The sequence below is a fragment of the Carica papaya genome, chromosome 3, assembly GCF_054855325.1.
Source record: "Carica papaya isolate Zhongbai chromosome 3, ASM5485532v1, whole genome shotgun sequence".
In the NCBI taxonomy this organism is placed as follows: domain Eukaryota; kingdom Viridiplantae; phylum Streptophyta; class Magnoliopsida; order Brassicales; family Caricaceae; genus Carica; species Carica papaya.
The window spans coordinates 12181062-12208755 of record NC_142311.1 but is presented as its reverse complement, the minus strand read 5'-3'; the positions used below and the strand labels follow the sequence as shown (position 1 = coordinate 12208755).

General features: G+C 34.7%; 4 protein-coding genes across 4 annotated transcripts; 3 read left to right on the top strand and 1 right to left on the bottom strand.

Moving 5' to 3' along the window:
- The first annotated feature begins 4525 nt into the window (after positions 1-4525).
- On the top strand, positions 4526-6524 carry LOC110821865 (AGC (cAMP-dependent, cGMP-dependent and protein kinase C) kinase family protein). Its single transcript, XM_022051837.2, has 2 exons — positions 4526-5095; positions 5572-6524. The coding sequence occupies exons 1-2, from the start codon at positions 4659-4661 to the stop codon at positions 6410-6412; spliced, it is 1278 nt and encodes a 425-aa protein (XP_021907529.1). The 5' UTR covers positions 4526-4658; the 3' UTR covers positions 6413-6524.
- A 7621-nt stretch (positions 6525-14145) lies between these two features.
- Positions 14146-16684, bottom strand: LOC110821844 (large ribosomal subunit protein eL32z). Its single transcript, XM_022051797.2, has 4 exons — positions 16547-16684; positions 15638-15732; positions 14555-14736; positions 14146-14437 (listed from the first exon to the last, which is right to left on the bottom strand). Exons 2-4 carry the CDS (start codon positions 15725-15727, stop codon positions 14308-14310), a joined length of 402 nt encoding a protein of 133 aa, XP_021907489.1. The 5' UTR covers positions 15728-15732; positions 16547-16684; the 3' UTR covers positions 14146-14307.
- A 698-nt stretch (positions 16685-17382) lies between these two features.
- On the top strand, positions 17383-20864 carry LOC110821805 (Major facilitator superfamily protein). Its single transcript, XM_022051753.2, has 6 exons — positions 17383-17625; positions 17913-18015; positions 19001-19218; positions 19318-19722; positions 19814-19914; positions 19998-20864. The coding sequence occupies exons 1-6, from the start codon at positions 17623-17625 to the stop codon at positions 20743-20745; spliced, it is 1578 nt and encodes a 525-aa protein (XP_021907445.1). The 5' UTR covers positions 17383-17622; the 3' UTR covers positions 20746-20864.
- A 1895-nt stretch (positions 20865-22759) lies between these two features.
- Positions 22760-23792, top strand: AIR12 (auxin-induced in root cultures-like protein). The gene has a single exon (XM_022051704.2). It carries the CDS (start codon positions 22869-22871, stop codon positions 23619-23621), a length of 753 nt encoding a protein of 250 aa, XP_021907396.1. The 5' UTR covers positions 22760-22868; the 3' UTR covers positions 23622-23792.
- The last annotated feature ends 3902 nt before the right edge of the window (positions 23793-27694 follow it).

Here is a 27694-nt window from a genome sequence, read left to right as displayed (position 1 = left end):
GAGTCCCGTGGAGGAAGGACTGGACCCGGCTGGGGATAGACTGGGGGGTCCTGTGGTGGCACCTGCTGATATGCTGGGGGCACTGGGTCGTGCTATGGCCATGCCGGGTAGTACCGTGGCTGGGGCACCGGGTTGTACTGCGGTAGTGGTGCCGGGTGGTACTGTGGAGGAGCAGACTCGTGCCGGGGTGGCTCGGGATCAGCCTGCTGTAGCGGAGGCTTAACCTGCGGTAGTGGAGGAGGGTTGTGTAACTCCCTTCTCTCCTCTCGCCCTTGCTGGGCAGCTATGAATCCTTCCATCATCTCAAATAGCCTGTCTACATCCTCTCGAAGTAAATTATCCCGGGCCGCTCGGTTTAGTGGGGGTCTTCCTCTCCTTATTTCTCTGCACCTGCATTTCATAAGGAATGGTTAAGTAATGGTTTATCGGTGAATATTTCTCTAAGCATTATTGTGTAAAGGATGGGTCCGAGGAACGCGGCTCTGATACCAACTGTAACGACCCCGAAAATTTAGAATGAAATATGTGTATTAAAAATGTCAAATGCGGAAGCGTAATAAAAATTTTGATTAACATCCCTTACACAAAAACTAAAAACGTGCTCAAAATATAGAAGAACAAACTAACTAAAAGAGATACTCGAAAATAAGAACTATAAATATAACTACGGAGTCTTTAGGCGTCCCCTTCGTCGTCTTCCTGCGGAACGGGCTCGGGAACAATGTCTTCCTGATCTGAAATGGTTAAATAAGGAATGAGCTACACCAGCCCAGTAAAGACATCACACTATCTCACCGCCACGGAGGTAAAGGTGGGTAGAAAACAACAAAAAGACCAATGGAGCATAATTTATAATAAACTCGTTTATTAACATAAAAACCTTTACTGTCCACTTATCTCGGTGAGATCCATAAAACAACATATGAAAGCAATAACATTATCATCATCATGAAATCATATGAACTGTATAACATAATACTTACCACGCCTTTGTATTTCAATCATTAAACAACACATTTTCCTCATTTACTAGCCTACTCGTATCCATGGGGATCCATAGGGGTCCCGCTACCCGTGAACCCTTAACATTTATAACCTGATTCCAGAGCCGTCCCCATACCCCGTCCGGTATGGGCACCAAAACCATGAACCTCAATACCTCGTCCGGTATGAGGGTGAAACGGGTTGTCCCCATACCCCGTCCGGTATGGGCACCAAAACACAGAAGGTCTTCATATCTCGTCCGATATGAGAGACCAAGTTCCCGGTCGGGTTCCCTATGGACCCGGTCCGTCCACCATCTCCCAAGATATCTAGTCAGGCTGTCCACATTATCCATTTATCAATTCACGTAACCTTTTATTCTTTTTTTTTCCTCAGTCACCATCATCAATTACACACAAACATGCAAACCAGTAGTCTATGTCAAACAAGACAACACACAACATCGGGTTCTTAGTCATTCAACCCATAGTCAATAAAACAGTGACATATGCACACGAAACTATGAAATGAAAACATCAGACATCATACTACATTTAAAACTGTAAAATAGAACAAACACACTGACCGACAAATACACCAGACTCGGGCTCCATTAGCGACCTTAAATAATTTCACACATCTATTGATTCATGAAATACCGTTTTATCATTTATTGAACTTTAATACCGTGATAGGAAATAGGGTGATGGGTCCTTACTTGTTTCGGGGTCTGAATACGGCTCTACAGTGCGCCTACAGGCTGTTTCTAATTTTTTCTGAAATTTTCCCATATCACAATTCCGGCAGGGCGGCTCCGCCGTGCTCCGGCGACGGCGCCGCCGCTTGCGGCGGTAATTCACATCGGGTTGGCCGTTTTCAACCGAATTCGGCCACGCTTGCGTCGGTCCCTGCGATAGAACAACCCTAGGGCTCTCGGTGGGCCGAAAAATCGAAACTTACCGGCGGCAGTGCTCTCGGGTGCGGCGGCTCCTCCGGTGTGAGTCGCGTTTTGATGTTTAGCTCCGATCAACCTATAGAGAAAAGAACGGTGATCACAGTGGTATAAAATTTGCATCAAACGGAGGCCGGGAAGGGCCTCATCGGAGGCAAAAACCGAGGAGGGGCGCGGCGACGCCGCTGGGTTTCGACTGGGTTTTCCGGCCGTTTGGCCGGTGGTTTGGCTCCAGTTTGGCCACTGGTGGACTCAGCGTCGAAAAACGAGCAAGGGGGAGAAAATTTACCTCGATCGACAGTCGAAAACTTCCCCGGTGCGGCGGCGGGTGGCGGCGGCCGGCTCCTCCGGCGTCTGGTTCTTCTTCTCCGGCGAGCACTGGCGGCTAGGGTTTCTTTGGTCAGGTGTGGGTGGGGGTATTTATACCATTTGCCTTTTAATCTCAACCGTCCATCAAGATTAAATCTGGACCGTTCGATCGCGATTTAATTAGGATTAAATATGGGCCGTTCATCGCGATGCAATCTGGACCGTCCGTGCGCGTGAATCTAGATCGTCTGTGCGCATGTTTGATCTGGGCCGTCCGTGCGCGCGGGAACGGATCTGGGCCGTCCGATCGCGCGCACGCGGATCGCCCACGTGGCCCGTCCCCTGGTCAGCGTTTTCTTGCCACGCGGCGCGTCCTGGTTGGCCGGGGCTGCTAACCGAGCCGCTGACGTGGCTGCTGACGTGGTGCTGACGTAGCACAACTTTTCTAAATTGTACTTTGACCCCCCGGTTTCTGATTTTCTTTTCAAAAATACCCCCAGAATTCAAATTTTCACACCTTTTTTCTCAAAATCAATTTCAATTAAATCCAAATAATATTTTTACCCAATTTTATCATTATTATTATTTTTATTTTCATCAATTAAATTAAATTAAATAAAAAATCAAATAAAATTTTAATAATTACAAAATAAAATAAATTGAAAAAAATAATAATAATAATAATATACTTGGGGTGTTACATTTTATTTTCATAACACAATATTTAAATAAATTTCAGTGCCAAATATCAATTATAAAGTATTTTAAAAACTCACAAATTGTACTCAATAAATTTTAACATGATAAAATCATCATAAAATATATCAATTATATTAAAAATATAATATAAAAATATATGGAATCCATAATCTAAAAAAATGAATTAATACAAGAATATTCATATATAAACATTATAAATAGTAATAATAATAATATTATGAACTTAGATATATGATGAATTAACCATGTTAAGATTAGTGGATCATATATGAATGGATAAACTAAAACTATCTACTATAAAAAATCGCACTTATATTAATAATATATTATAAATTTATAAATATACGATAACGATTAAATAAAATAATATGAACTAAATAAGAATAGAATATAAGAAAATAGATTTTAAAAAAATATTTATTTAAATTAATCATCTTAGGAAGTTTTTTACAACCTCCATTTATAGGGGGTAGATGGGATTATAAATAAAGTTACAAATTAATTAAAATAGTATGGAAGAGGAAGAGGTGGAATGAGAAGAGATATAAACATTCACGACCATGAAATTTAAATAATTCATAATGTGATTTATTTGTCCAAATAAATATTTGTTTACATATTATCATATTTTTAAAAAAATTATGTTATCAAAACTAATTATATGATTGAGGCTTGTTAAATTTACAATGAAATTTAAGCAAAATTAGTAGAACTTATTTAGATAGTATGAGTTAAAAGACAAGGTTTGAAATAAATGGCAATTTAGTGAATTATATTTGAATATTTTAAAACTTGATTATGACTTTAAATTGAATATATTAACTCATAAGATAACCATTATTTATTTTTTATAATGTAGTTTTTATTTATTTAAAAATCAACTAAAAAGTTATTTAAATAGTAAAAAGTATTTAATTTTGATAATTAAAATATAATTAGAAAAGAGATAAAAGGCGATGGACCAGATACGTAATTAAGCATTTTGAAAATGTATTTATTTTGAAGGAAAATTACAAGTCCTATTAGTATAAAATATTATTTTAAATTTCAATTTATAAATAAATCTTACACCATTTAGATTTGTAAAATATTTATATTTTTATTTCAATTTATAAAAAATGGCTCTACCGCCCAAATCACGGAAAAGCAATTAACCCCCAAAAAAAAAAAAAAAAAAAAAAAAAAAAAAAAAAAACTTTGGGACTCCAACAAACATGCCAATGTTTTAGTTTGCTGGAATCTACCTTTGACTGCTCCGGAAATTCCCTGCTCCCCACGCCTTCTAGAAGGCGTCAGCTACGCTCAACCCACCTTTTTCCACTTTTCATTTCTCGTCAACAACTCTCCCAGATCATGCCACGTGTCACAATTTAGCCTTAGACTCTCACGTGCCAAAATTCCAGACCAACGCCGTTAGTCGATCATCAGTAATAAATCAAATGTTAAGTCACAGTAAAACGGTAAAAATCGCGCTTTTTTTTTTTTTTTTTTAACAAAACTCGTTTCCGTCAATTTTTTTTATAAATTCCTCTCTAAAAGAAATCTTCATCGGCAAGAAAAACAGGGAAATCGTCCTCTTCCTTTTAAGGCGCTAAACAAACAACTAACAACAACAGCAGCAATAAACAACAAAAGACACCCCACACTCTCCCAACCTCCAGGGTTCACCTGACGCCAGACGGTGATCTTCTGGATGATAATTTCTCATCCTGCCATGAGCGACCATGAGCTGCTCTGTGGATCCCCGCTGCACACGGTGCCTACTCTGGATTTCGATCGGCTTATGGTGGTTTCGGCGCTAGGGCGTGGCGCCAAGGGCGTGGTGTTTTTGGTCAGAGAGGAGGAGGAGGAGGAGGAATCTGCAGGGGAGCTGCTCGCTTTGAAGGTTATACTCAGAGATTCCATCGAGAAGAAGAAGCACCACGATGGAAAAGATGGAAATGAGTACAAGAGGGTTATTTTCGAGCAGCAGGTCTTGAAGCGTTTCGATCACGCGTTATTACCGCGACTTAGAGGAGTCTTGGCTACTGAAAAGGTTGTGGGATATGCCATTGATTATTGCCCAGGGCGTGACCTTAATTTTCTCAGGAAAAAGCAGACCGAGAAAATGTTTTCTGATGATATTATTAGGTAATTATCCTGTTGTTCTCCTTATACGTTGTTGAACTTCATTTCTTGAAATCTTTGCTTAACCCCAGGTTATGTATTTTTTATATTTCTTTCCTGTTTGGCTCCCATGAAAATGGAATTAAAATTGATCCCCACTTGTTCTGTTCAAATTTCTGTTTGTTTTCGTTTTTTCCGCAGCCAAGCGGGAACCTGGCCGGGGTTTTATTTTTGGCCCGTTGAAAAATTTTGCGATTCAACTGCCTATTTGTGGCTGTAAATTTATATGCCTTTTGTCTTGTCGTGATTAGAATTTCTGAAATCGGCTTCAATGATTGAAGTAATTTCCGTTTGGATACTGAGAAACGAAGGATACATTATGTGTTTCCATTAAAGAGTACTGTTCAGAGTTTCGAGTCATGTTCTCCACATTTTGGTTGATGATTGATTCATGTTTTCTACATTTGAATTTATGGTGTTGATTTGGTTTATATATATAGGTTTTATGCGGCTGAATTAGTTCTCGCAATGGAGTACTTGCACAATCAAGGGATCGTGTACAGAGATTTAAAGCCCGAAAACATAATGATTCAAGAGAATGGCCATATAATGCTCGTCGATTTCGACCTCTCCACAAAGCTCTCTCCTAGATCTGCCCAATCATCGCCATCTCCCATTTCGATCCAGAAAAGTGAATCAGTGAGGAAGAAACGGTTCTCGCTATTCCAAAGGTGGTGCAACTCCGGAATCTTGCCGGACGACTCTGCCCCTCATCCTGAATCGTCATCCGAGACAGAGACGGACTCATCGGAGAAATCCAACTCGTTCGTCGGAACGGAGGAGTACGTGGCACCGGAAATCATATCCGGCGACGGCCACGATTTCGAAGTGGACTGGTGGTCCCTAGGGGTGGTTCTATACGAGATGCTGTACGGGAGGACACCGTTCAAGGGTCCGACCAGGAAGGAAACGTTCTACCGGATCCTGATGAAGACGCCGGACCTAGTGGGTGAAAAGACGGCGTTGAGGGACTTGATCGGAAAGCTCTTGGAAAAGAACCCAAAGCAGAGGATCACAGTGGAGGGAATCAAGAGCCATAGTTTCTTCAGCGGGGTTGATTGGGAGATGGTGTTGCAGTTATCTAGGACACCATATATTCCTTGCCAGGAGGGTTTGAATGGAAGTGAGAAGGAAGGAATTAAAAGAGATGATGTAGAAATGTTCGTGGAAAAAATATTTGGGAGTGAAGACGGTAAAGTCGAGGGGGTTGATGACAATGGGAACTGGGTAAAAGGAGTTAACAATGAATCATGTGAAGTTAGTAATTTTTTGGTTTTTTAAAAATTTAAATTTATAAAATATATATATATTTGTATATAGGTAAATAAAATTACCTTGTTTTTTAACTGAGGTAAATAAAATACGTAAAATGAGCTGGTCGAATTATTATTAATTACTTTTATTGTATTTAAAGCAAGTAATTAGATAGTTACGTGTAGAGTTAATAATTAATCTTGTTTTAGTCAAGGGGAAGGGTTGTTAGAGTTTACAATGCATGTGACAATATGGTAGTCATCACGTTTTTTCTCTCCTCATGTTGCTTAGTACACAAGTTTATGGCTCAATTTTTCACTTCATAACAAATCTCTTTTTTTAAAAAAGTGGCTTTTCCAATATTGTCTTTACAAAAAATATAAGAGTCAGAATTTTTTACATATAAAATAATATCGTATTGTAAACTATTCATATTATTTAACTTAGCCAAAGATTTTTAAAATTTATTAACATTATATAAGAATTGTTTTAGTGTTTTAAATGCTTATTTTATATTTAAAAATAAATTTTAAATATTTTTGTTTCAATATTATTATTTAATAAATAATGTTTATTAAAATATAAATATGGTTTTAATTTTTTAAGTTTAAATACATTTTTATATTCATCCGTGACTAACAACACATATGACCGATGTTATAAACTAGTTAGTAAGGTATACTTTCTAATTAATTATTTTTTAAATAAAAGAATTAGGTGCTAATCAAAAAAATACCCAACGGAGCGAGCATCTGCCGTTCAAATCAGCACCTAAACTAATACCCATATAGAGCAGCAGTTGGCAGCTTTATGTAGTTACAATAGAAAAGGTCTGTTTGTGTACACGATCACTGTCAATCGTATCATAATTAGGTTGGCCTACTTTATACACGATCACATATTTCCTGTAGTTTTTAAGTCCGTGCTCATAAATTCATATGCAAAAATAACGCCAAATGAGAAATGAACATCATTCCAGTTGTAGATAGCAATGCATATATTTATAGATATGGACCAGTCACTATTAATTGTATCCTTCCCATTATTTATATATATGTCCACCCAATATTACAAATTTTCCTTTTTGCATACATCTGGCAAATTTCAAAACATTTAATTATATGTATGCATATAAAAAAATACTCAGAGGGATATTCCTAATGTACTCGCCGACTCTATTTAATATTACTGTTGTCGGCTGGGCAGGCAAAATTCCATCTCGTGATAGTTTTGTCTTCTAAAATGGGGAAAATATCACCTCAAAATTTATAACTTTTGTCTTTGGCATAAACAAATTGTACTTTTTTCTATTTAATTTTCATGCGATACAAATTAGTTGTAACGTATTATTAGAAGAAGAGAAGAGAGGGCAGCAAAAGAGAGAGCAGAATGATGAAGAAAAAAAAACTCTTTGAGTTCACTTTTACAGCCTAATGGAATATATACTGCCATTGTACAACAAATGGTAGAAGAAAACAAAAACGGTTACATTACAAACAATAAACTAATTTCAGTTTAACACAAACTAATCTTAATATCTTCTAATTAATCTTAATACTCCCCCTCAAGATGGAAAGTACAAATTTATTGTACCCATCTTGTTCAATAAATTATCGAACTGCGTAGGATGAAGTGCCTTTATCATTAAATCTGCCAGTTCATTCCGAATAGATATATGCATCGTCTTAAATGTACCATCTTGAATCCTTTCATGAACAAAATGGCAGTCAAGTTCAATATGTTTTGTTCTCTCATGATATAATGAATTTAAAGCAATGTGTAGAGCTGCCTGATTATCATAGTAAAATAATGCAGGACCTTGATGTTGCACCCTTAAATCTCGTAACAATTTCAGAATCCATATTATTTCGCAAGTAGTGTTGGTCATAGAACGATATGGCTTCTGCAGATGACCGAGATACAACTTGCTATTTCTTTAATTTCCATGAGACTAATGAAGACCCAAGAAAAACACAATAACAAGTTAGAGATCTTCTAGTGTCAGGACATGTCCCCCAATCAGCATCAGAAAATGCCTTAATCTGAATGGCAAATGATGAAGGGAAGAAGAGACCTTGTCCAGGTGTCCTCTTGATATACTGGAGAATCCGCAAAGCAGCTTGAAGGTGACTGGTCCTGGGAGCAGCAAGAAACTGACTCAGTCTATTAACAGAATAGCATATGTAAGGGCGAGAGATGGTTAAGTACAACAATTTTTCAATCAGTCGCCGATAACTTGTGATATCACTCAGAAGTTCTCCATCATCTTTAGACATCTTAATATTGGGTTCCATGGGAGTAGATGAGGGTTTACAACAAAGATATCCAGTTTCAGTTAACAGATCCAACACATTTTTTTGGTATAAGGTGATTCCTGTGTCATTTCTTGCAATTTCAAGTCCAAAAAAATATCGGAGAGTCCCCAAATTTTTCATTTTAAATTTTTGTTTGAGTGTAATTTTGAGTTCTTCGACAGCCTGATTATCATTACCAGCAATAACAATATCATCAACATACACCAACAATGCTAGAAAAACATTACCCTACTACTTGACAAATAAGGAGTGGTCACATTGTGACTGATGGAAACCTTCTTGAAGTAATACTTGTGAGAACTTATGAAACCACTGTCGGGAAGCCTATCTCAACCTATAGATTGATTTGTGTAGTCGGCAAACGAGTTGATGTGGAAGAGTCTTCCCCTCTCGAGAAGAATAGCCTGGAGGAATAGTCATATAAACTTCTTCGTGAAGGTCACCATGAAGGAAAGCATTGGTGACGTCCAACTGAGTCAGACTCCAACCATGGATAGTAGCCAGTGAAAGTAAAATTTTGACAGTAACTAATTTTGCAACATGAGAGAAAGTGTCAATGAAATAGATGCCAAATTGTTGTGTGTAGCCCTTAACAACCAGACAGGCTTTATGTCTTTCTACGGTCCCATCAGCTTGATATTTAACTTTATAAACCCACTTACAATCAACAATTTTCTTCCCAGGTGGGAGGGAAACAATAGACCAAGTGTTATTGTTCTCTAAGGCACGTAGCTCCATATTCATAGTGTTCATCCAAACAGCCGACTGGATAGCCTCAGAAAAGTTGGTAGGCTCAGTATGGGAGGAAATGACACAAATAAAGTTTTAATATTGAGGTGTAAGTTTTTTATAAGTAAGGAATGAGGAAATGGGATAAAATGCATGTGTATCTGTATGGTAGCAGTGATAGTCAGACAAATAAGAAGGTGATCGTGTTACACGCAGAGGGCGAGATGATAGTGTTTGGGAAGACTCATGCGGTATATCAAGAGAAACTGATGATTGTGTAGGTATATGGAGAGGAAGAGGTAAAACACGGTCATGAAAAAGATCACTGTGAATAGGACTAGGTGAGTGGGATGAAAGAAACTGAAAGATATGTTCATGAAAAATGACATTACGAGATATGATGATTTGATTGCTCTCGATGTCGAGAAGTTTGTATCCTTTGTAACCCGAAGGGTAACCGAGGAAGACACAAGCCCTAGAACGAGGTGAAAATTTATGGCGATGACTATCGAGAGTGGAGTAGTAGTATAGACAATCAAAGGTACGCAAATGATCATAAGATGGTTTTTTGTGAGTTAATAATTCGAATGGAGTTTTATTAGACAACAAAGGGGAAGGTGTACGGTTGATTAGGTAAACAACAGTCAAGATGCAATCGCCCCAATAGACAATGGGAACATAGGATTGAAACAGTAAGGCATGTGCCACATTTAAAATGTGTTGATGTTTGCGTTCGACAACAGAGTTTTGTTGGCGAGTCTCAATACAGGAATGATAAAAAAACAATGCCTTTTGACATGAAAAATAAATAAAAATTCAACTCATGTGCATTGTCAGATCTCACAGATTTAATAAGAATTTTATATTGTATAAGGATGAGAGTATAAAAGTCAGAAAAAATTGTAAGAACTTCGGACTTTTGACAAAGGAGATACACCCAAGTAGTTCGAGTGCAATCATCAATAATTGTAAGAAAATATTTGTATCCCTTGATAGTGGGCGTAGAAAAGGGACCCCAAATGTCGATGTGGATTAAATCAAATAGATGGTCAGATAATTTATTTTTAGAAACAAAAGACAATTTACGTTGTTTAGCCAAAATGACAAATTTCGCAATGAGAAATATTCGAAGTCTGTAAATCTTTATTAATATACTGAAGTTTTACATAGGAAGGATGACCCATTCTAAAATGTCATAGGCTACTTTTAGAGATAGTGGAAACATAATTAACAGTGGGAAAAGGAAAATATGTAGTAATTAAGTAGTAGAGGTTGCTAATGCGTCTACCCTTCCTAATCAACAAGTCCCGAGTGCGGTCCTAGATGACACAAGAATGAAGAGAAAAATTAACCATACAGTTGTGGGTGGTGGTCAACATGCTGACACTGACAAGGTTAAAGGAAAAATGAGGAACAAATAGAACATCATGTAGAGTTAGGGTGTCGGTGAGAAGTACATTTTCAAGTTGATTAACTAGCACTGAACTACCATTTGGTAAAGTGACTGGGATGGGTGCAACATGTTTAAGATTTATGAAAAGGGTGGGTGTGCAACATATGTGATGTGTGGCTCCAGAGTCAATGATCCAGCATTTAGAGGTAAGTGTGTGTGTGAAATTGGAAAGGCAAAAGGGTGTGGAGGATATACCTGCCGCGTGAAGATTAGGAGTGGCGTGATTGGTGGGGTGAGGCTGTCCAGTGAGATGATGGAGCTCGTGTGGTAGAGATGTGCACTTAGGTGGGCAATAATGTTCTGAATTTGCGATGTGCTTAAATCATCGATAGGAGCAGCAGAATTAAGTGCCGGTAAGCAGGTGTTGACGGAGGCAGTGAAATTTGGCGTTGGTCGCGTAATCGGGTGTGTTCCCGAGGAGGAAGAAGACTTGTGTTCTGGAAAAAACTCTTCATGGGCCAAGGCTTGGTGGGCAAAAGAAAAACTGGGCCTGGATTTAGGACTAGTTAAATTAAATGATATGTTTCCAGGAGTGGGCCGAGATTGAGTTGAGGCGTTGCGAGCTTGGGCTTGTGTTTGGACATGTCCATCATTAAAAACAGGTGAGTGTATTTTGGGCTTGGGCTTGAGGCCCGATGGGCCATGCAGACGGTAGCATCTGTCCACAGTGTGGCCCACAAGTCCACAGTGTGAACAGGTGGGTCGTCTCCTATCTTGAGTTAGGGCAACGGAAGAACCAGACCCTTGAGCCATTTCTGTGTATGCGTCGAAGCCGATTGCACGGTGCCGCTCTTCTTACACCACCAGCGAGAAGGCCTTCAAAATGGATGGAGAACATTCCATCATTAGAATTTAGGCCCTAACAGCAGCATAGGAAGGATTCAATCCCATTAAAAAGGTCATGACAAACTCTTGCTCCTGATAATCATTCCACACCTTCATGTTTCCACAATGACAGGTTGGAGCTAGTTGATAAGTTTTGAGTTTGTCCCAGATTGTTTTCATCCGCGTATAATATGCGTTGATGCGGAGTGACCCTTGAGCAAGGTTGTTCACGCTCTATTTCAGTTGGTAGATATGCGGCGCATTGCTCTGCTGATAACGAAGCCGCAAATCGGTCCAGACAGATCGTGCACTTTCATGGTATAATAAGCTGCGGCAGTGGAGTCGGTGTTGCTCGGTTGATCGTAGGTTCCGTCTATGAAACCCAATTTATTTTTGGTGTTCAGTGCTATTCTGACTGCTCTCTCCCATGTGTTGTAATTGTTGCCATTAAGAAGATTGGATACCAAGACTAAACCGGGATGGTCGGCACTGTGAAGGAAGAACGGGTTTTGGAGGTCATTTGATTGCTCTCTAGCCATTGAAGATTAAATGTTTGAAGCTCAATCACTGAGCTAAGGATGTTTGATTAATTAATCCGCTCTGATACCATGTTAGAAAAAGAAAAGAGAGGGCAAAAGAGAAGGCAAAGAGAGAGCAGCATGATGAAGAAAAAATACTCCCTGAGTTTACTTTTACAGCCTAATAGAATATGTACTGCCATTGTACAACAAATGGTAGAAGAAAACAAAAATGGTTACATTACAAACAACAAACTAATTTTATCTTAACACAAACTAATCTTAATATCTTCTAATTAATCTTAATATGTATAAATAAATTAACTTCAATTGTGTAATTATAAATTTTGTGGTTTTACATTCTAATGAATGAATCACGATTGCTTACTTAGATATGCGATTAACTTGAAAATAAACAACTATTTTTTATCTTTATTTAATGAAATTATAATTTAAACAAAAGTCAACATAAAATTGAAGAAGGAAAACGTGATTTCTCATGTAATTCTGACTATGTTGTTGATACGGCATGTAAGATATTGTTCTTATTCTATATGCTAAATGCCCTGTATAAGTCTTCACAATTTTAAGTTTTGTTTAATTGAATGCTCATTATTTTATTTTATTTTTTTTGAAAGTTTGTAATCATTGAAAGATTAACTTTATTACTATATTTGAAAGAAATTAAAAAAGTACTGTTTTAAAATAATTAAGTACTTATATAGAGTAGATTATTTTAAAACATAACACATTAATATATTAAAATTAAATTAGAAAGGCAGCCATTAAATTAATATATGGTTGCCAGTGTGTTAGTAAACACCGTTGAAATATCAATCCTGTGGGAAATAATTTGGTGGGCATCAGCTACCAATTTGAATGGTCAATATAATTTTGAAAGTTTTGATTTTTATAGTCAACTGTTCAATTTAATTGGCCGTTGAGAAATTCCGCCCCTATTATTTATATATAGATACATTACATTCGTCATCGTCTGGAATTAAAACGTCATCGCATCTGATATTTTTTAAGAGAAATGTTATTTTTTTTTCCAAATAATTGAAATAGAAGATAGATTATAATTTTTGTTTATTTATTAAAATTTATAATTACATATTTAATAAAAAGATAAGTGTGATGAGTTAAATGATTAATTTGTAACAAATAAATATTGCAATAATAATGTTCGGTCATAAAATAATGACACAGATTTTCTGAGTAAATAGTAAATTGTGACGGCTTGATTTTGATTTTACTAATCTAAGTTAAGTAGTCAATGTTTGAATTCCATTCTTATTACTTGTTCATTAATCTAAAATTTGAAGAGATATTTAATCTTGCTGTGCATGAATCCATGTAAAAAATAAAAATAGAAATAGAAAGCCGCAATTAATAAAAGAAAGTATGCTTTATTGTGGTGGAGCTTGGTCTTTTTTTCTTGTAGTGTCAATGGCTTAATAAAAGAAAATTAAAAAATAGATTTAGAGTATCCAGAAACTGGGTGATTACAAAATTTGATAAAGACCCTAATAATAATAATATTGGTACGAGTCAGTAAAAAATTGACAAGGTGGGTAAATTTGGTTGTGAAAATAATTCGGTAAATTACTCGTCCCGGTAAAAGTTTAATATTGAACAGGCCAAGTCTCTAGTCTAAACGCAAGCGGCTAATATTATTAGCCAACTCCTTTACAATTTTGGAAATTTATTTTTTTTCAAAAAAGAAAATAATAATTGCGCACGTGCTGTGGTTAGACGTCGTCATCGACCAACCAAACAATTGGTACATTGTCAATAGTTAACTCGACTTTGACAGATGTAAGGAACAAAGTGGCGGGTGAGAGTTAGTGGTAAGGCGGGGGTCGGGAAAAAGCAATGCTAAAATCTTCCACAGAATTCAATTCAACATGACTACTAATAGAAAAACAAAATTCCGTAGGTTGCATATATCATAAAAAGAAATCATTCTCTAACATCAAGCTCCGAACTTAAAACAAAAAATAAACATCCAATTTCCAAAATAAAAACGATCCTGACAGTGTCAATACAAATTGCTGAAACCACCAAAATGCGAATATCACTTTACTCATCTTCCTGGCTACGCAACCTGGCCAATTTGTTGGTGACAACAATGTCCAACTGGGCTGCCCGCTCAACGATCTCCTTTCTCTTCTTGGTTGATACGTCATGGGCTATTTCCGCACAGTATGTCCTAGAATTTCATCAACCAGAAAAGTACAAACCAGACAGAGAAACAATGCTTAAAAGAAGTTATCAAAAGAATAAAGGTAGGATAGACATTATAATGTATACGTATATATAAAAGTACCTGTTGTGCATCATCAGAACTTCAAGCTCCTTCACATTGTGAACAACAAACTTCTTAAATCCATTGGGAAGATAGTGACGAGTTTTCTTGTCTGAGCCATAACCAATATTGGGCATTAGAGTGCATCCTTTGAACTTTCTCCTGACTCTTGAGTCAATACCCTTTGGCCTTCGCCAGTTTTCCTGCCAAGAAGATATATAAAAGCAAGCTACTGTTAGCATGGTTATCGATGATAATTAATGAAGTGCACAAAAATTTATGAGATATTTCAAGTTCCCTAATGAAATATAAGCAGAATCATAATAAGAGATGAGATACTACTACTCAATGTTTAGTGATGTAAACACACCATAGTTCAGTTTCAAGTACCTCTAATGCATGACTAAGAATCAGTGTTTTCTAAACAAGAAACCAAATATGTTTGACCACTATACTGCAACTGTCATGAAATGCAAATAAATAGGCTTGTGGTAAGGGGGAGATTCATCTGAAAATCAGGAGCAAATTTATGCAGTAGAAAGCTCACATGGGATATGACAAACACTTGGAATCAAATTAAAAGAAAAAAGATGCTTGTTAAAGCAATTTGAATCACTTTAAGGAAAAGAACTTATATCTAGTATAGAAACACGTGCGTACATATGCTATCATAACTGTTATTAAAAATCTAATGCTATAGCTTAAAGCAGCAATGCCATTAGTAGATGGAGGAAGTTCGGTCTACAAATCTCATACGAGCAAGAACAGTGAATAAACAATCACCAAGAAATGATTAAACAAGAAGTTACAAATGCGTGTAAAGAACATAACAAATACGGCCATTTGATAATTGATAATCCCATTAATGTTCTCCGGCATTGAAAGCATGGCCATTTCTCCAAAAGTTAAAACTACCAAACCAATGCTTTCATGGGTCGCCTCCATAAGGCTTACTCCAGTTCCTATCCACTATCAATCCTATACTTCCCAGCCTTGTAAAGCCAAAATGATGTGAAAGCAATACGAACATATGCCTTGATGAGCTGAATACTGTGACACAAGGAAAAAAACTTTTGCATGGAAAACAACATAAGGTAGATGTACCTTGACAGAAATCTTCCTATCACTCTGAGGCCTCTTGAACTTCTTCACACGCTTCTTCACAATTTTCTTGGATAGCAAGGGGACAGCCATTGTTTCTGTAAAAGGTCAGAGTAATCAAATCCCTGAGTGTTTGGACACACATATATGACACATGCACCAGTCCATGTAGAAGAAAGAAGCACAGAGATTAAATCCCTAGGATTGTTTGCCAGCCCCTAATCAAACCTATCAAAAATAAATTGAGACCTAGAAACTGAAACTCTTCGAAAGAGGAAAATTGAGGATATAAATATGCCATAACTACATTGCTTCAAGGGGGAAATCTCATCCTTAACCTGACGACCACAATTAGTAAAAAAAAAATCTTGAAATATCAGTGAACACAGGGCTAACAGTCATCAACTAACTAAGACAAACATTAAACACGCAGCTCCTCAAAACGAATGGTCATAAGTAAACTTTGATGGGGAACCCAAAAAGCATTGAAAAAAGTTATTATGGCACCAGTCATCTACCGAAAAACAACATTTCAAAGCAGTCCACGTCTAGGTACAGCTGTGCAAGTATTGGTAGAAAGATAGTACTTGTGACAACATGAGCTTGCATGGTGAAAATTCCAAAGGTTATTAACAATATAAGCATATAGATCTACGAATTTAGGAGAATCACGAGCAACCAGTTAAGATTAACATCATATCAAAATCAACAGAAACCGATTAAAATGACTACGGGAATGCAGTCCAAATTGACAAAAATCACACAGAAATGCAAACGAACGAGAAAACTGAAATATTCTGAAAATCAATTATTATCTCATGTCGTTGACATATCTATGAAATTAGCTACACATGTAAAATTGGAAGGAAAAGCTATAACATTCAGCGGAGGAGACATAGTAGGGTTTGAAACCTGCTGAAAGACTGCAAGACGGCTCCAATAAACCCTAGAAGAGCGAAGAAGAGAAAGATAGGGTTTGGAAACGACACTTATATATAGCAAAGCATTGTTATCCAGTTCACGGGCCCGTTCTATGAAGGAAAATTCGGATCCTTGTGAGCCCAAACATTTTCGTCAACTGCTCTACTTTAATCGGGCATTCTACCAATGGGCTCCGCCTCCTGACCATCTTCTTTTGGGCCCATATCGGGTCCGGCCCAGATAGGGTTGTAATTACGCATCATTAGCCCAAGTTCCTCTGCATTATTATTAAAATTAAAATTATAAATAAACTTTCTTTAGTATATTTTATTAATTAAATGAGTATTGAGTGATAATTTAACATGGGATACGGGATATGGGTACAGTAAAACTCAAGAAATACGATAGAAATGGGTGCAACTCGTTCTTCTTTTATCTTAAATACTGAAATGAATAAAGAAGAGGTGGTTGTAACGCACAATTCAAACCAGTAACGCAAGGTGCAAGCAAGATATTAATTATGGTAATTAATTTCCACCCAAAAAAAAAAAAAAGGATAGATACTTAGAGGAGAAGAAAATCAATTAATTTGGTAATACAGTGAACATAATCTCAAATTCCATATCCTAATCTAATTTGAAATGAGGAGATAATAAGGAAAAATCCAATACCAACCTCTCATTCGAGAGTTGAAAAGGAGTAATCCATGTATAAATCTAGTAAAAAATAAATATCAACTTTTTAAATTCTCAATTGGGCAAAAGCTAAAAAACTTTGAATGTAATCCGGAAGCATTTATTACTATTTAGCATTTTGCGCCTAAATTTGGCATGCAATTTGCAACTTGGCTTAATGCAAAACCCAGTAGACAAGATTCCTCACTAGCTGAAGTTTGAAATTCTGGAAAATTCCACCTCCCCCTTCTCTCGTTTTAGTCTTACATTAATTTTCTTTTCATCTTCTCTCTTTTCAGTTTTCACCCCCTTCCACAAACCCTCTATTAATTGGTTTCAGTCTTTCAATCTCTTCCGACCCAGAAAGTTTAATTGCTCTCGATTTCTTCTTTCATGGTAAGCCCAATACTATTCTCTATTTCTTTATGTTTTTTACTGTACAAACTAAACATGGCGGTGGTTGGTACTTGTTGACAGAGGCACTGTTTGGCAGTACAAGTCTGTAATTTTCTTTTTCCTTCTCTCTCTTTCTTTTGGGGGGGGGTCCCTGTCTATGTTGGTGTCAATGGTTAAAATTGGTGAAGATCATCTTTGACCCAATACTTTGAACTCTTAGAGGCCAATTCTTTGTTGTGGGGATTATTAATTGTGGTTAATCTTCTCTGGTTATCAATGTAATTTAGGCTACCCAAATCACTGAAAGCGAGGATCAGTTCAAGGTATGGAGAGGGAAAAATCTGGAACCCAAGAGGCATGGTGGAATAAGAGCTGCTAGTATTGCATGTGGTAAGTAATTAATTAAAAAGCAGTAAAATTCAGAAAACTTTAATTCTACGACTTTCAAAGGTGGTCCTTTTGAGTTTTCTGATGATGAAAATTACATGCATGTCAACTTTACCTCTTCATTTCTGTATGTCTCTTTGCAAGCAGAGTTATTTATCGAATAGTTGCAGCGAATCAAGACCAAAAACAAATTGAACTGTTCCTTTTACTCAGCGATTTGCCATTTTCTTGAATTAGATTAAATATCTCGTTAATCAATTAGATTAAAGATATTCTTAAATTGATCAAGCACGGTATATTCGTTGTCGATTTGTAAAGGACTTGTGACCCAAAAAGAACTCTGAATTGTAACTCTAAAATGGTCATTGAACTACAACCATACGAAGAATCACATTAGGGAAAATATATGGACCCAAGACCGAACCAGTCTCATGTAAGTTTGAATTGACTTTTTTAATAATCATCATTAATTAAAAAATAATTAATGAAATTAAAAACAAATATATAGATCATAATCATTCTCTAAACTCCATAGATAATAAAATTAATAAAATAATTAAATATGAATACATAATTAATTTTTTAAAATTTTTTAGATTTGCCAAATTATATTTGGTTTAATCTATTCTGGTCTCATTTGAAATTTAAAAATTCTTAACTGCGACTTATACTTAATTATGAGTGTAGTGACATTTTTCTTAACATATGTACATATAGATACATAATGAGAAGAACCAAATAGGTATTCAGAGAAGTACAAAAAAAAAAATAGTGTTAGGTGTTCAGTTTTTAATAATATCATGGATTTGAATAAAACAGTTTTTTTTTTTTTTAATATTTGTTCTCATTTGAAAGACATTTATATATTATCTTGATTAATATTTATATCAGATAATATGTATATTTGTACTAAAAATTAAATCTCTTGTTAAACATATTGCATGGAGAATGATGGAGCAGTATATTATTTTTATATGTATTGATGCAGTTGTGGAGGTGTTAGAGAACATGGTGTTCTTATGCAATGCCTCAAATTTCGTCACTTACTTCATAAAGTCCATGCATTATCCACTTGCGACGGCATCCAACATGGTCACCAACTTCGCGGGCACCTCTTTTCTCCTAACCCTTTTTGGCGGTTTCATCTGCGACTCTTTCCTCACCAGATTCACTACTTTCATTCTCTTTTGCTCCCTCGAGTTACTGGTACATATACATATACATATATATTTATATATATGTCTATATGGACGCACCCTCTATCTACATATACATATTTACATATCCCTCTCTTTCTTCTTGCAGGGACTTGTCCTACTGACAATTCAAGCTCAAACCCCAAGGTTACAGCCAGCAGTGGGCAAAACTCCTTCTTCTTCTCAACTGGCTTTTCTGTACACTGGGCTTTATGCCATGGCCACGGGTGTCGGTGGCGTCAAGGCATCGTTGCCTGCACATGGTGCTGATCAACTTGATCGCTCCAATCAGAGACTCATATCAGCCTTCTTCAACTGGTTCTTTTTCGGGCTGTGCATGGGCGGTTTCTTGTCCTGCACTATCATGGTTTGGATTCAAGAGAACAAAGGCTGGAACTGGAGCTTCAGGATTTCAGCCGTAGCACTCAGCTTAGCACTAGTTATTTTCGCTGCTGGATTCCCTATTTATCTATTCAAGCTTCCCAGTGGCAGCCCATTCACAAGAATCTTCAAGGTTTATAATACATGTATATACATCTTTAACTTACCTCGTTGTTATTTATGAGTTTGTTAATTATTTTGAAGTTGAAACTGTGGGTGTCAAGGTGCTTGTTGCTGCTATTAGAAAGAGAAGACACTCGATATCAGATGCAGAGATGAATCTTCATGCATTATCCCCAGTTACAAGAGCACAGAAGAAGTTCAGGTAAAACAAAGTTCAGAAATTTTTTGTTTTGGGAAATAATGATTTGACACCCAAAAGAGATTTTTGTCCATGCATGCATACAGGTTCTTAGATAGAGCATTAATGGACGAGAACATAAGTGAAAACGACGTTGAAGAAGCAAGAACATTCATCGGCCTCCTCCCCATTTTTGCAAGCACAATCTTTATGAGCTGCTGCTTAGCTCAGCTCCAAACATTGTCAGTTGTGCAAGGAAACCTAATGAACAGAAAACTGGGTCACAACTTCACCATCCCCGCTCAGTCATTGACAGTCATCCCACTCACCATCATGCTTTCATTCATACCCTTATACGAACACGTGGTGAAAATGTTTGGAAACAGAGTTTCATCCAAGTTCAACGTGTTTAAACCCCTGAAAAGAATTGGGTTAGGACTGATGCTGGCATCAGTAGCCATGGCAATAGCCGCAGGAGTTGAAGACAAGAGGCGGAGGGTGGCAACCAGTGATTCCCATAAGATAATCTCAGTGTTCTGGTTAGGGTGGCAGTACTTGCTGCTGGGCGTGTCTGATATGCTGACATTGGGAGGGATGTTGGAGTTTTTCTACTCGGAGGCACCGGCTAGCATGAGAAGCATCAGTACATCACTTTCTTGGGTCTCCACTTCAATGGGTTCCTTCTTGAGTTCAGTTCTGGTTTCGATTGCCAACTCGGTGAGTGGGAGATATGGGAAAGAATGGCTGGGAGGAAACGATTTGAATCATAATCGTTTGGATTTGTTTTACACCCTTCTGTGTGTTCTTAATTTCATTAATTTCTTCAACTATGTTTTCTGGGCTAAGCGCTATTAATTGTTTGTTGTTTGGTGGAACATGTAGATGTGTTTCTTTATAGCTAGCATGAATATCTCAGTGTTTATATTAATCATATCTTCAATTTTTTTAAATAAAAAAATTATTTATTTTTAATATCATTATAGTAAATTATATATAATTTAACAGCCATGTCATTCTAAGTGACATCTTTAGTAATGAAAAATAATCAACCCATTTATATAATGATTACTAATAAATAGAATTCAGTAATATTAATCAATCATTAATATAATTATATATGAAGGTTGGGAAGTGATTTACACCATCCGGTTCAACCCACTGTAATATACGGCCGAGAATGACCCCAATTTTAACCGGCTCGGTTCATCTAAATATGTGACATGAATCCATTACCCATCAAAGTATATATGAGGCTACCACAAACTTATCTCGTCATTTATGTTTATGCAATCAATCATATCTCCGCTCGTATCTCAAATTCATTGTAATTATTCTCATAATTTATGGGTAATAACTAATTTTTGCTTTTAAAAATAAAATATGGTAATAACAACTTTGTTATTTAAATTAATTATATCAAATCAATTAATTATGTATCAAACTTATATAATTTTTGCTACCATATACATGTAATACAAGTCTATATATGAATCTGGAGACTTGAATATTGGCTAATTGTCTTTAAATTAGATAGAATACTTTGTGAATTGAGAGGAATCACTAAAGACAGCAAAAACGACTATTCCAATAGCAGCATCCCAAATATATATATATATATAAATTCAATTTATTACTCAGACGTATATATATAAGTATCATTTTCATTTGTTATATCTTTATTTTAACCTTAATACTAATAAAACTAAATACTGTAATGGGGTTGTAATAAATTTTTATTGACTGTAAGTCAAATATTATAATATAATCACTATCTTATTATAGTAATAAGTGATTATTAGTGAATAACTATCAAATTCAAACTTTATTTTATTCATCATATTAAACATACTATATAAATGTATGAGACAGGGTTCAAAGAGAATTTTTACTAGAAATTTGACGTTTTCCCTCCTATGTATAATTAATTAAGACAATAACATTAATGTTACCCGATGTGGAACGATATATCCCAAATCTAACTCATTACAATATTGTCTTTCTATATATATATATATATACACCCATTTACCAATTAACTCAATTATATCTAACTCAATTATATCCATATTTGGCAGAAAAACGCAAATCTTTATAATTTATTATTTATTAATCGAAAATTAAGATAAGAAGATTAATTACTTTATTTTTTTTCTTAATTTCCATAACAAGATAAGTAAAATATGTCATTTAATGAAACGAGTCAAATTCTACCACTTTGAAAGCATTCATTTCATACTCCAATTTTGTAAACAATATCTCCCTGCGAATATCTTGTACAAAATTTTTATTCATTTTTTTAATAAACAATTATAAATTGACCATATTAAGCAGTCCTCCAAGAATCTTAAAAGTAAACTGAAAAGAGAAGCAGTTTTTTTCCTTGATTAGGAAAAAAGAAAGGTGTTGGAATCAACTTATTACGCGGGCAGGTCAAAAAGTTGTATGAACCCAAAGCCCAGATTTTGTACTCCAGAGTCTCCGCACTGCTGGAAAAATTCGAAAGGAATTTTATTTTCTGGTATTTATTCCAGATATTGTTCCAATTTATTGATATTTTCTGGTATTTTTTGTAGTGTATTTTATTTTTATTTTTAACCATATAAAGAAAATAAATAAAGTTGAATAAAATATTCTTTTTAAAACTTTCTGAAGAAAATACGAATTTTATTTTCTTTTTCCACTACTTTCATAATCCACATTGTCATTTATGGGTGGATTATAAACTCGTATTTCACAACTATCAATTTCACCAACGGAAAACTGCCACGTACCCTTTACTCTCTTCTAACACGTGTCGAGTTATAATTGGCTACTGGTTTCACTTTGAATCAAATCAGTTCAGAAAAAGTGAAATCTCCGCCATTTCCACTTTTTGGATCTCCGCTTTTTTCTCTGCTACTCCTCTCTATATTTACTGATCAAAATCTGATAAAATCAACTCCCGCAATTCACAAGCTACTCCAAATCTCCAACCAGCAATGGCTTCTTTATCTTCTTCTCTTGCTCCGATTCTTCTGTGCGTCACACTATGGATTTCTCTCATCTCACCGGGACGTTCGCTCAGGTGTTCGTCACAGCAACTCTCGGCCAAGAACGAGTCTGTCCCTAAGTTCGCCAACTGCATCGATCTTCCCTCCCTCGACGCCTTCCTCCACTACACCTACAACGCCTCCAACTCCTCTCTCTCCGTCGCCTTCGTGGCCACGCCGCCAAGTCCCGACGGCTGGATAGCCTGGGCAATCAACCCGACGAGCACCGGCATGGTAGGCTCCCAGGCGCTCATCGCCTTCAAATCAGACGACGGCAAAGCCATCAACGTCAAGACATACAACATCAGTTCTTATCACGACGTGAAGGAGTCGAAACTCTCGTTCGATGTCTGGAACATGAGAGCCGAGTCTCTTGGGAAGGACAACTCGATCGCGATCTTCGCCGTGGTGAAGGTGCCGGAGAAGGCGGAGAAGGTGAACCAGGTGTGGCAGGTTGGGAGTAAAGTCAGCGAGGGGCAGCCGCGGGCACACCAGATGGCGCCGGCGAATCTGAACGCCAGAGCAGTGTTGCAGCTGGAGGGTAAGAGGGCGCCGAGCCCGTCGAGTGGTGCCACGGCGCCTAGTCCGGCAGGAGGCAGTAGTGCTTCTAATGAGACTGGGGACGGTGGAAGGAGAATAATGAAAAATGCGGGGTTGTATGTAGCATTATCTGTTTTTGTTGGCAGTTTTATAATTTTCTAGAATTCTGATATATTTTTTTTCTTCTGTTTTTTTTTTTATTTTGCTAATAATACAGCAAAAAATAACTCTCGTAGGGCACACGATGAATATGAAAATGTCAGTGAATTTTTTCTTTTTATTTTAAAGTATTAAAATTGAAAATTAGCAATATCATGTTGGTTTTTTTTCTTTTTTTGTTCTTCTCTTGCTCTTGGGCATTGTTGGAATGATGCAACCAGTTATTAACAGTGGAAATGCTAAAAATGTGAACACGCATATTGTGGGTTCGTAATTTTTTAGAATATTAGTCTAATTATTTTAGTTATTAATCAATTAAGAAATTTTATCATTGATTTAAAAAAAAAGAATTATGATGGTTGTTAAAAATTAATAGATAATATTTTAAATATAAAAATATAATACAATTATGATTATATTTTCTTTTTAATTTGATTTATTTAAACAAAAAAATAATTAATATTGCATCTATAATTTCCACAGGGAACACAATTAGATAAATTAACGAAAGTGTACGCTAGTAATGGGCCGATTCATTCTGATCTAATACATCCACACGGCACGTGAGTGGCCATTAATTTCCAACTCAAGTCAGATGCATCATTACACAATCCACGTGCCTAATTACCATTTTATCCATCAAAATATTTCATATCCCCATTCTTTACGGAGTCAACATTCATTAGTCATTACGGAGACTCGTGCCAGAATTTAATGACCAAGTTGGTTTCTAATTTCTTAGTCGTGAGTCTCGGGCAGGATTTGGCGTTAACCAATTTGCTTTTTTAAATTCTTTTAGATGGACCAAAAATTTAATTACAGAAAATAAATATTTAATTTAACACGAATTAAGATCATATAATAAATTATTCATCTTGCCTTTTTTTTTTTTAGAGGTTTATTAGTTATAATAATCGTTCTGGTTCTTTCCTCATCTTCTTCACGTTTCATATCTCAATTGATCGCTGCTGAAAAATTGGATGTCTAAAAGTATTTAGTATTATAAGAAAAATGGAAATAATGCATACAGAGAGTGCGGCACTTCAAATTACAGAAGACGTATAAATTTTTAAACCGTGTATTAAACGAGGAAAAATTCTATTCTCGTAGATTTTTTCAGTCCACCCGCCACATCTAATGCTGCTTAAAAACTGATGGAACCACCTAAAACAAACCCTAATTTCAATAAGTTTCGTTTCCATTTTCTTTGGATCACTGCATTGGACTTGAGCTTTACCTTAAAAACACAACTTCCGAAATTGCAAAAAGTAAATGGATTAGGTCTAATAAAGTTAGTCCCACTAGTTAAATTAGTATTAAAAAAAAAAACAAATAAACTTACAAATTTTAATGGATTTTGAATAAGAAAAATAATGAATAAAAATAATCAAATATTTTTTATAGTCTATTTTCAAATAAGAATATGTCTATAATTTATTTTAAAATTATTGAGAATATAAGTGTAATATATACGATCCAATTATTCGTGTAATATATTAAATACATTATTATTTGATAATTTATTTTAATATATGTAATAATATTTTTATTATCATATTTATTATTTCATCGTTTAATTTATGTCATAAATTTTTTAATTAAATTTGTAAGTTTTACATCAAAATGAAAATCTTGATAATGAAAATAAAAATATTTTATAATTTATATTCAAATATTCTTAGTCGTTAGATAATCAAAATAGAACACTAATGATCTAGTAAAACTAATATATATGTGATAATCTTTATAATATAAAAATTAATTGATCTCATTAATTAAATCACATATATAAATTATGCATATAGAGATATGATCATTGAACTTATCAAATTGAGAATTTATAATGGTTAATGTTGTCTTAAACTATCAATAGAGTATTTTATCATTTTGATAAAACGTATGAATTTTTTTAAACCGAAAATCATCATAGTAATTGATAAATTATTTATTATAATTTGATTACAGACACATATGGTTACGAGACTGTAGTTGAAAGGATATTGGGTGTTATTAAATACTTGTAGAATTAATAATTGATCAATACATAATCTGTAAATTTTGGTAATAAGATTAAACTCTATGTTGTCATTTATTATAACGATTAAATTAAAACATTTGATAGAGCATTTGAATGAAAAAATAAAATAGTTTATTATGTCATTCATTAGTCAATTAAAATTGACATTAAATATAGTTGGTTACCGATTAAATTTTTACAGTTAAACTATATCATAATATTAACCCGGAATAATAATGACGAAATAAAATATTACATATTTTTTTAGTAGGTTTTTAAGAGTAATTTTACATTTTATGTTATCCGGTCGTTGAGTAATGTTGCTAAACATCAACTTTAATTAGTAAATTGATTTGACTAATTTATTATCGGTTTAGTATTGAATATATGGAGTCATACAGTAACGAGTATTATGATTTTTGCTAATTATTTTAATTATTTAATAATTAAATTATAAATTTTAATTTAATAAAATAAATAAAACTTTTAGTTTAAATGAAATATTATTATATCATTTACTAGCGCCGATGATATAATTAATATTAAAGACAAATTAAAATTTTTTATTTTTAAAATAAAAAATTAATATTTATATTTTTTAGTTATTATAATAATTGAGATTATTATAAAATTTAATTTAAAATTAAATTGATTTATAAAATAATAATAATTAAAAAATGAAAACATATATACATGAGATATATGTGTAGATATTTGAGTGTTAAAAAGAAAAAAAAAAAGGTAGATGAGTCCAAATAGATTTGAACTTCTACAAGGAGAGTCCAAAATGAACTTCACCGCCAATGCCATCGATGTATATATACATATGAGTGGGGATTGAAAAAGGTTGAGAGGTGAGCTGAAAAGAAATTAGTGGCACAACAAAAACAAAAATTGAAGAATTTTTAAGTTAAAAGTTTTGTGATAAAATTTTAATATGTATATTATTCAATTTATTCGTACGTTCTGTTAATCAGATAATAAATATTAATTTTGGTGTTGATACGCATAAAATGATCGTGTTTTTACATAATTTTAATTTGAGAATCCGCTGTCAGATACGATTTATATTTAATTTTTAAGTTACAATATAATTTTAAAGTACATATTATAATCTTACAAAAATATCTAATATAATGTGACATGTACGAATAATCAATGTACATGTCACATTATTAGATAAATATTAATGTCAAATTATTTAGTTAACATATGTTATTAATTTGTTTATAATTTTGTAATAAAATTCTCTACACACCATATATAGATGTATTTTTTTAAGGATATATACAATATTTATAATTGTGATCTATCATAATTAATGTAGTTACTAAAGTTAACCATAAAGAACGACATATACCACGTACAAGATACATATCGTTGGGTTCATTTCTGAACACCAGGATTTGACATAATATATTATATAGTGGATGTAATATTACAAAATTTGATTATACAAAACGTATCATCAATGCAAAGTCATTTCTAAAAATTATTACTCTTCCTTATAGAATATTATTGTTCTTTAGACCCCCTCAAATACCCATGTGGTATAATTGCACGATATCTTAGAATTATAATTCTGACTCCAATTTTTTTAATATAATTAATTTACTTGGAAAGCATATTTTACTCCTAATTAAACACAGAATCAAAATATTAAAATTAAATGTTAATTATTATGTTAAATGGATTTGGCAGCACTTCAGTAATATACAATAAGAGTTTTACCACCTTAATAATATTCATAAAGCCAAAAGAATCTAATTAACTCAGGAATTAATCTCCAAAAACAATGAATTTACATGTACTTTATAATTTTTATTTATTTATTTAAATTTTAAATAATACTATTTTGCTCTTACTATATAAAAATGAAAAAAAGTTAAATATTATCAGTTGTGAACAATAATGAGTTAAACAACTAAATTTAATCTGTTTGTTCAATTTGAATTGGCGGAGATGTAAAAATAGGAAGGAATAACCCTTTTGCGCGTGCTAGCCATGGTTCTCTAAGTTTTAAAGTTCCTTCCAACTTCCCCAGCGGTCAAGACCGAGT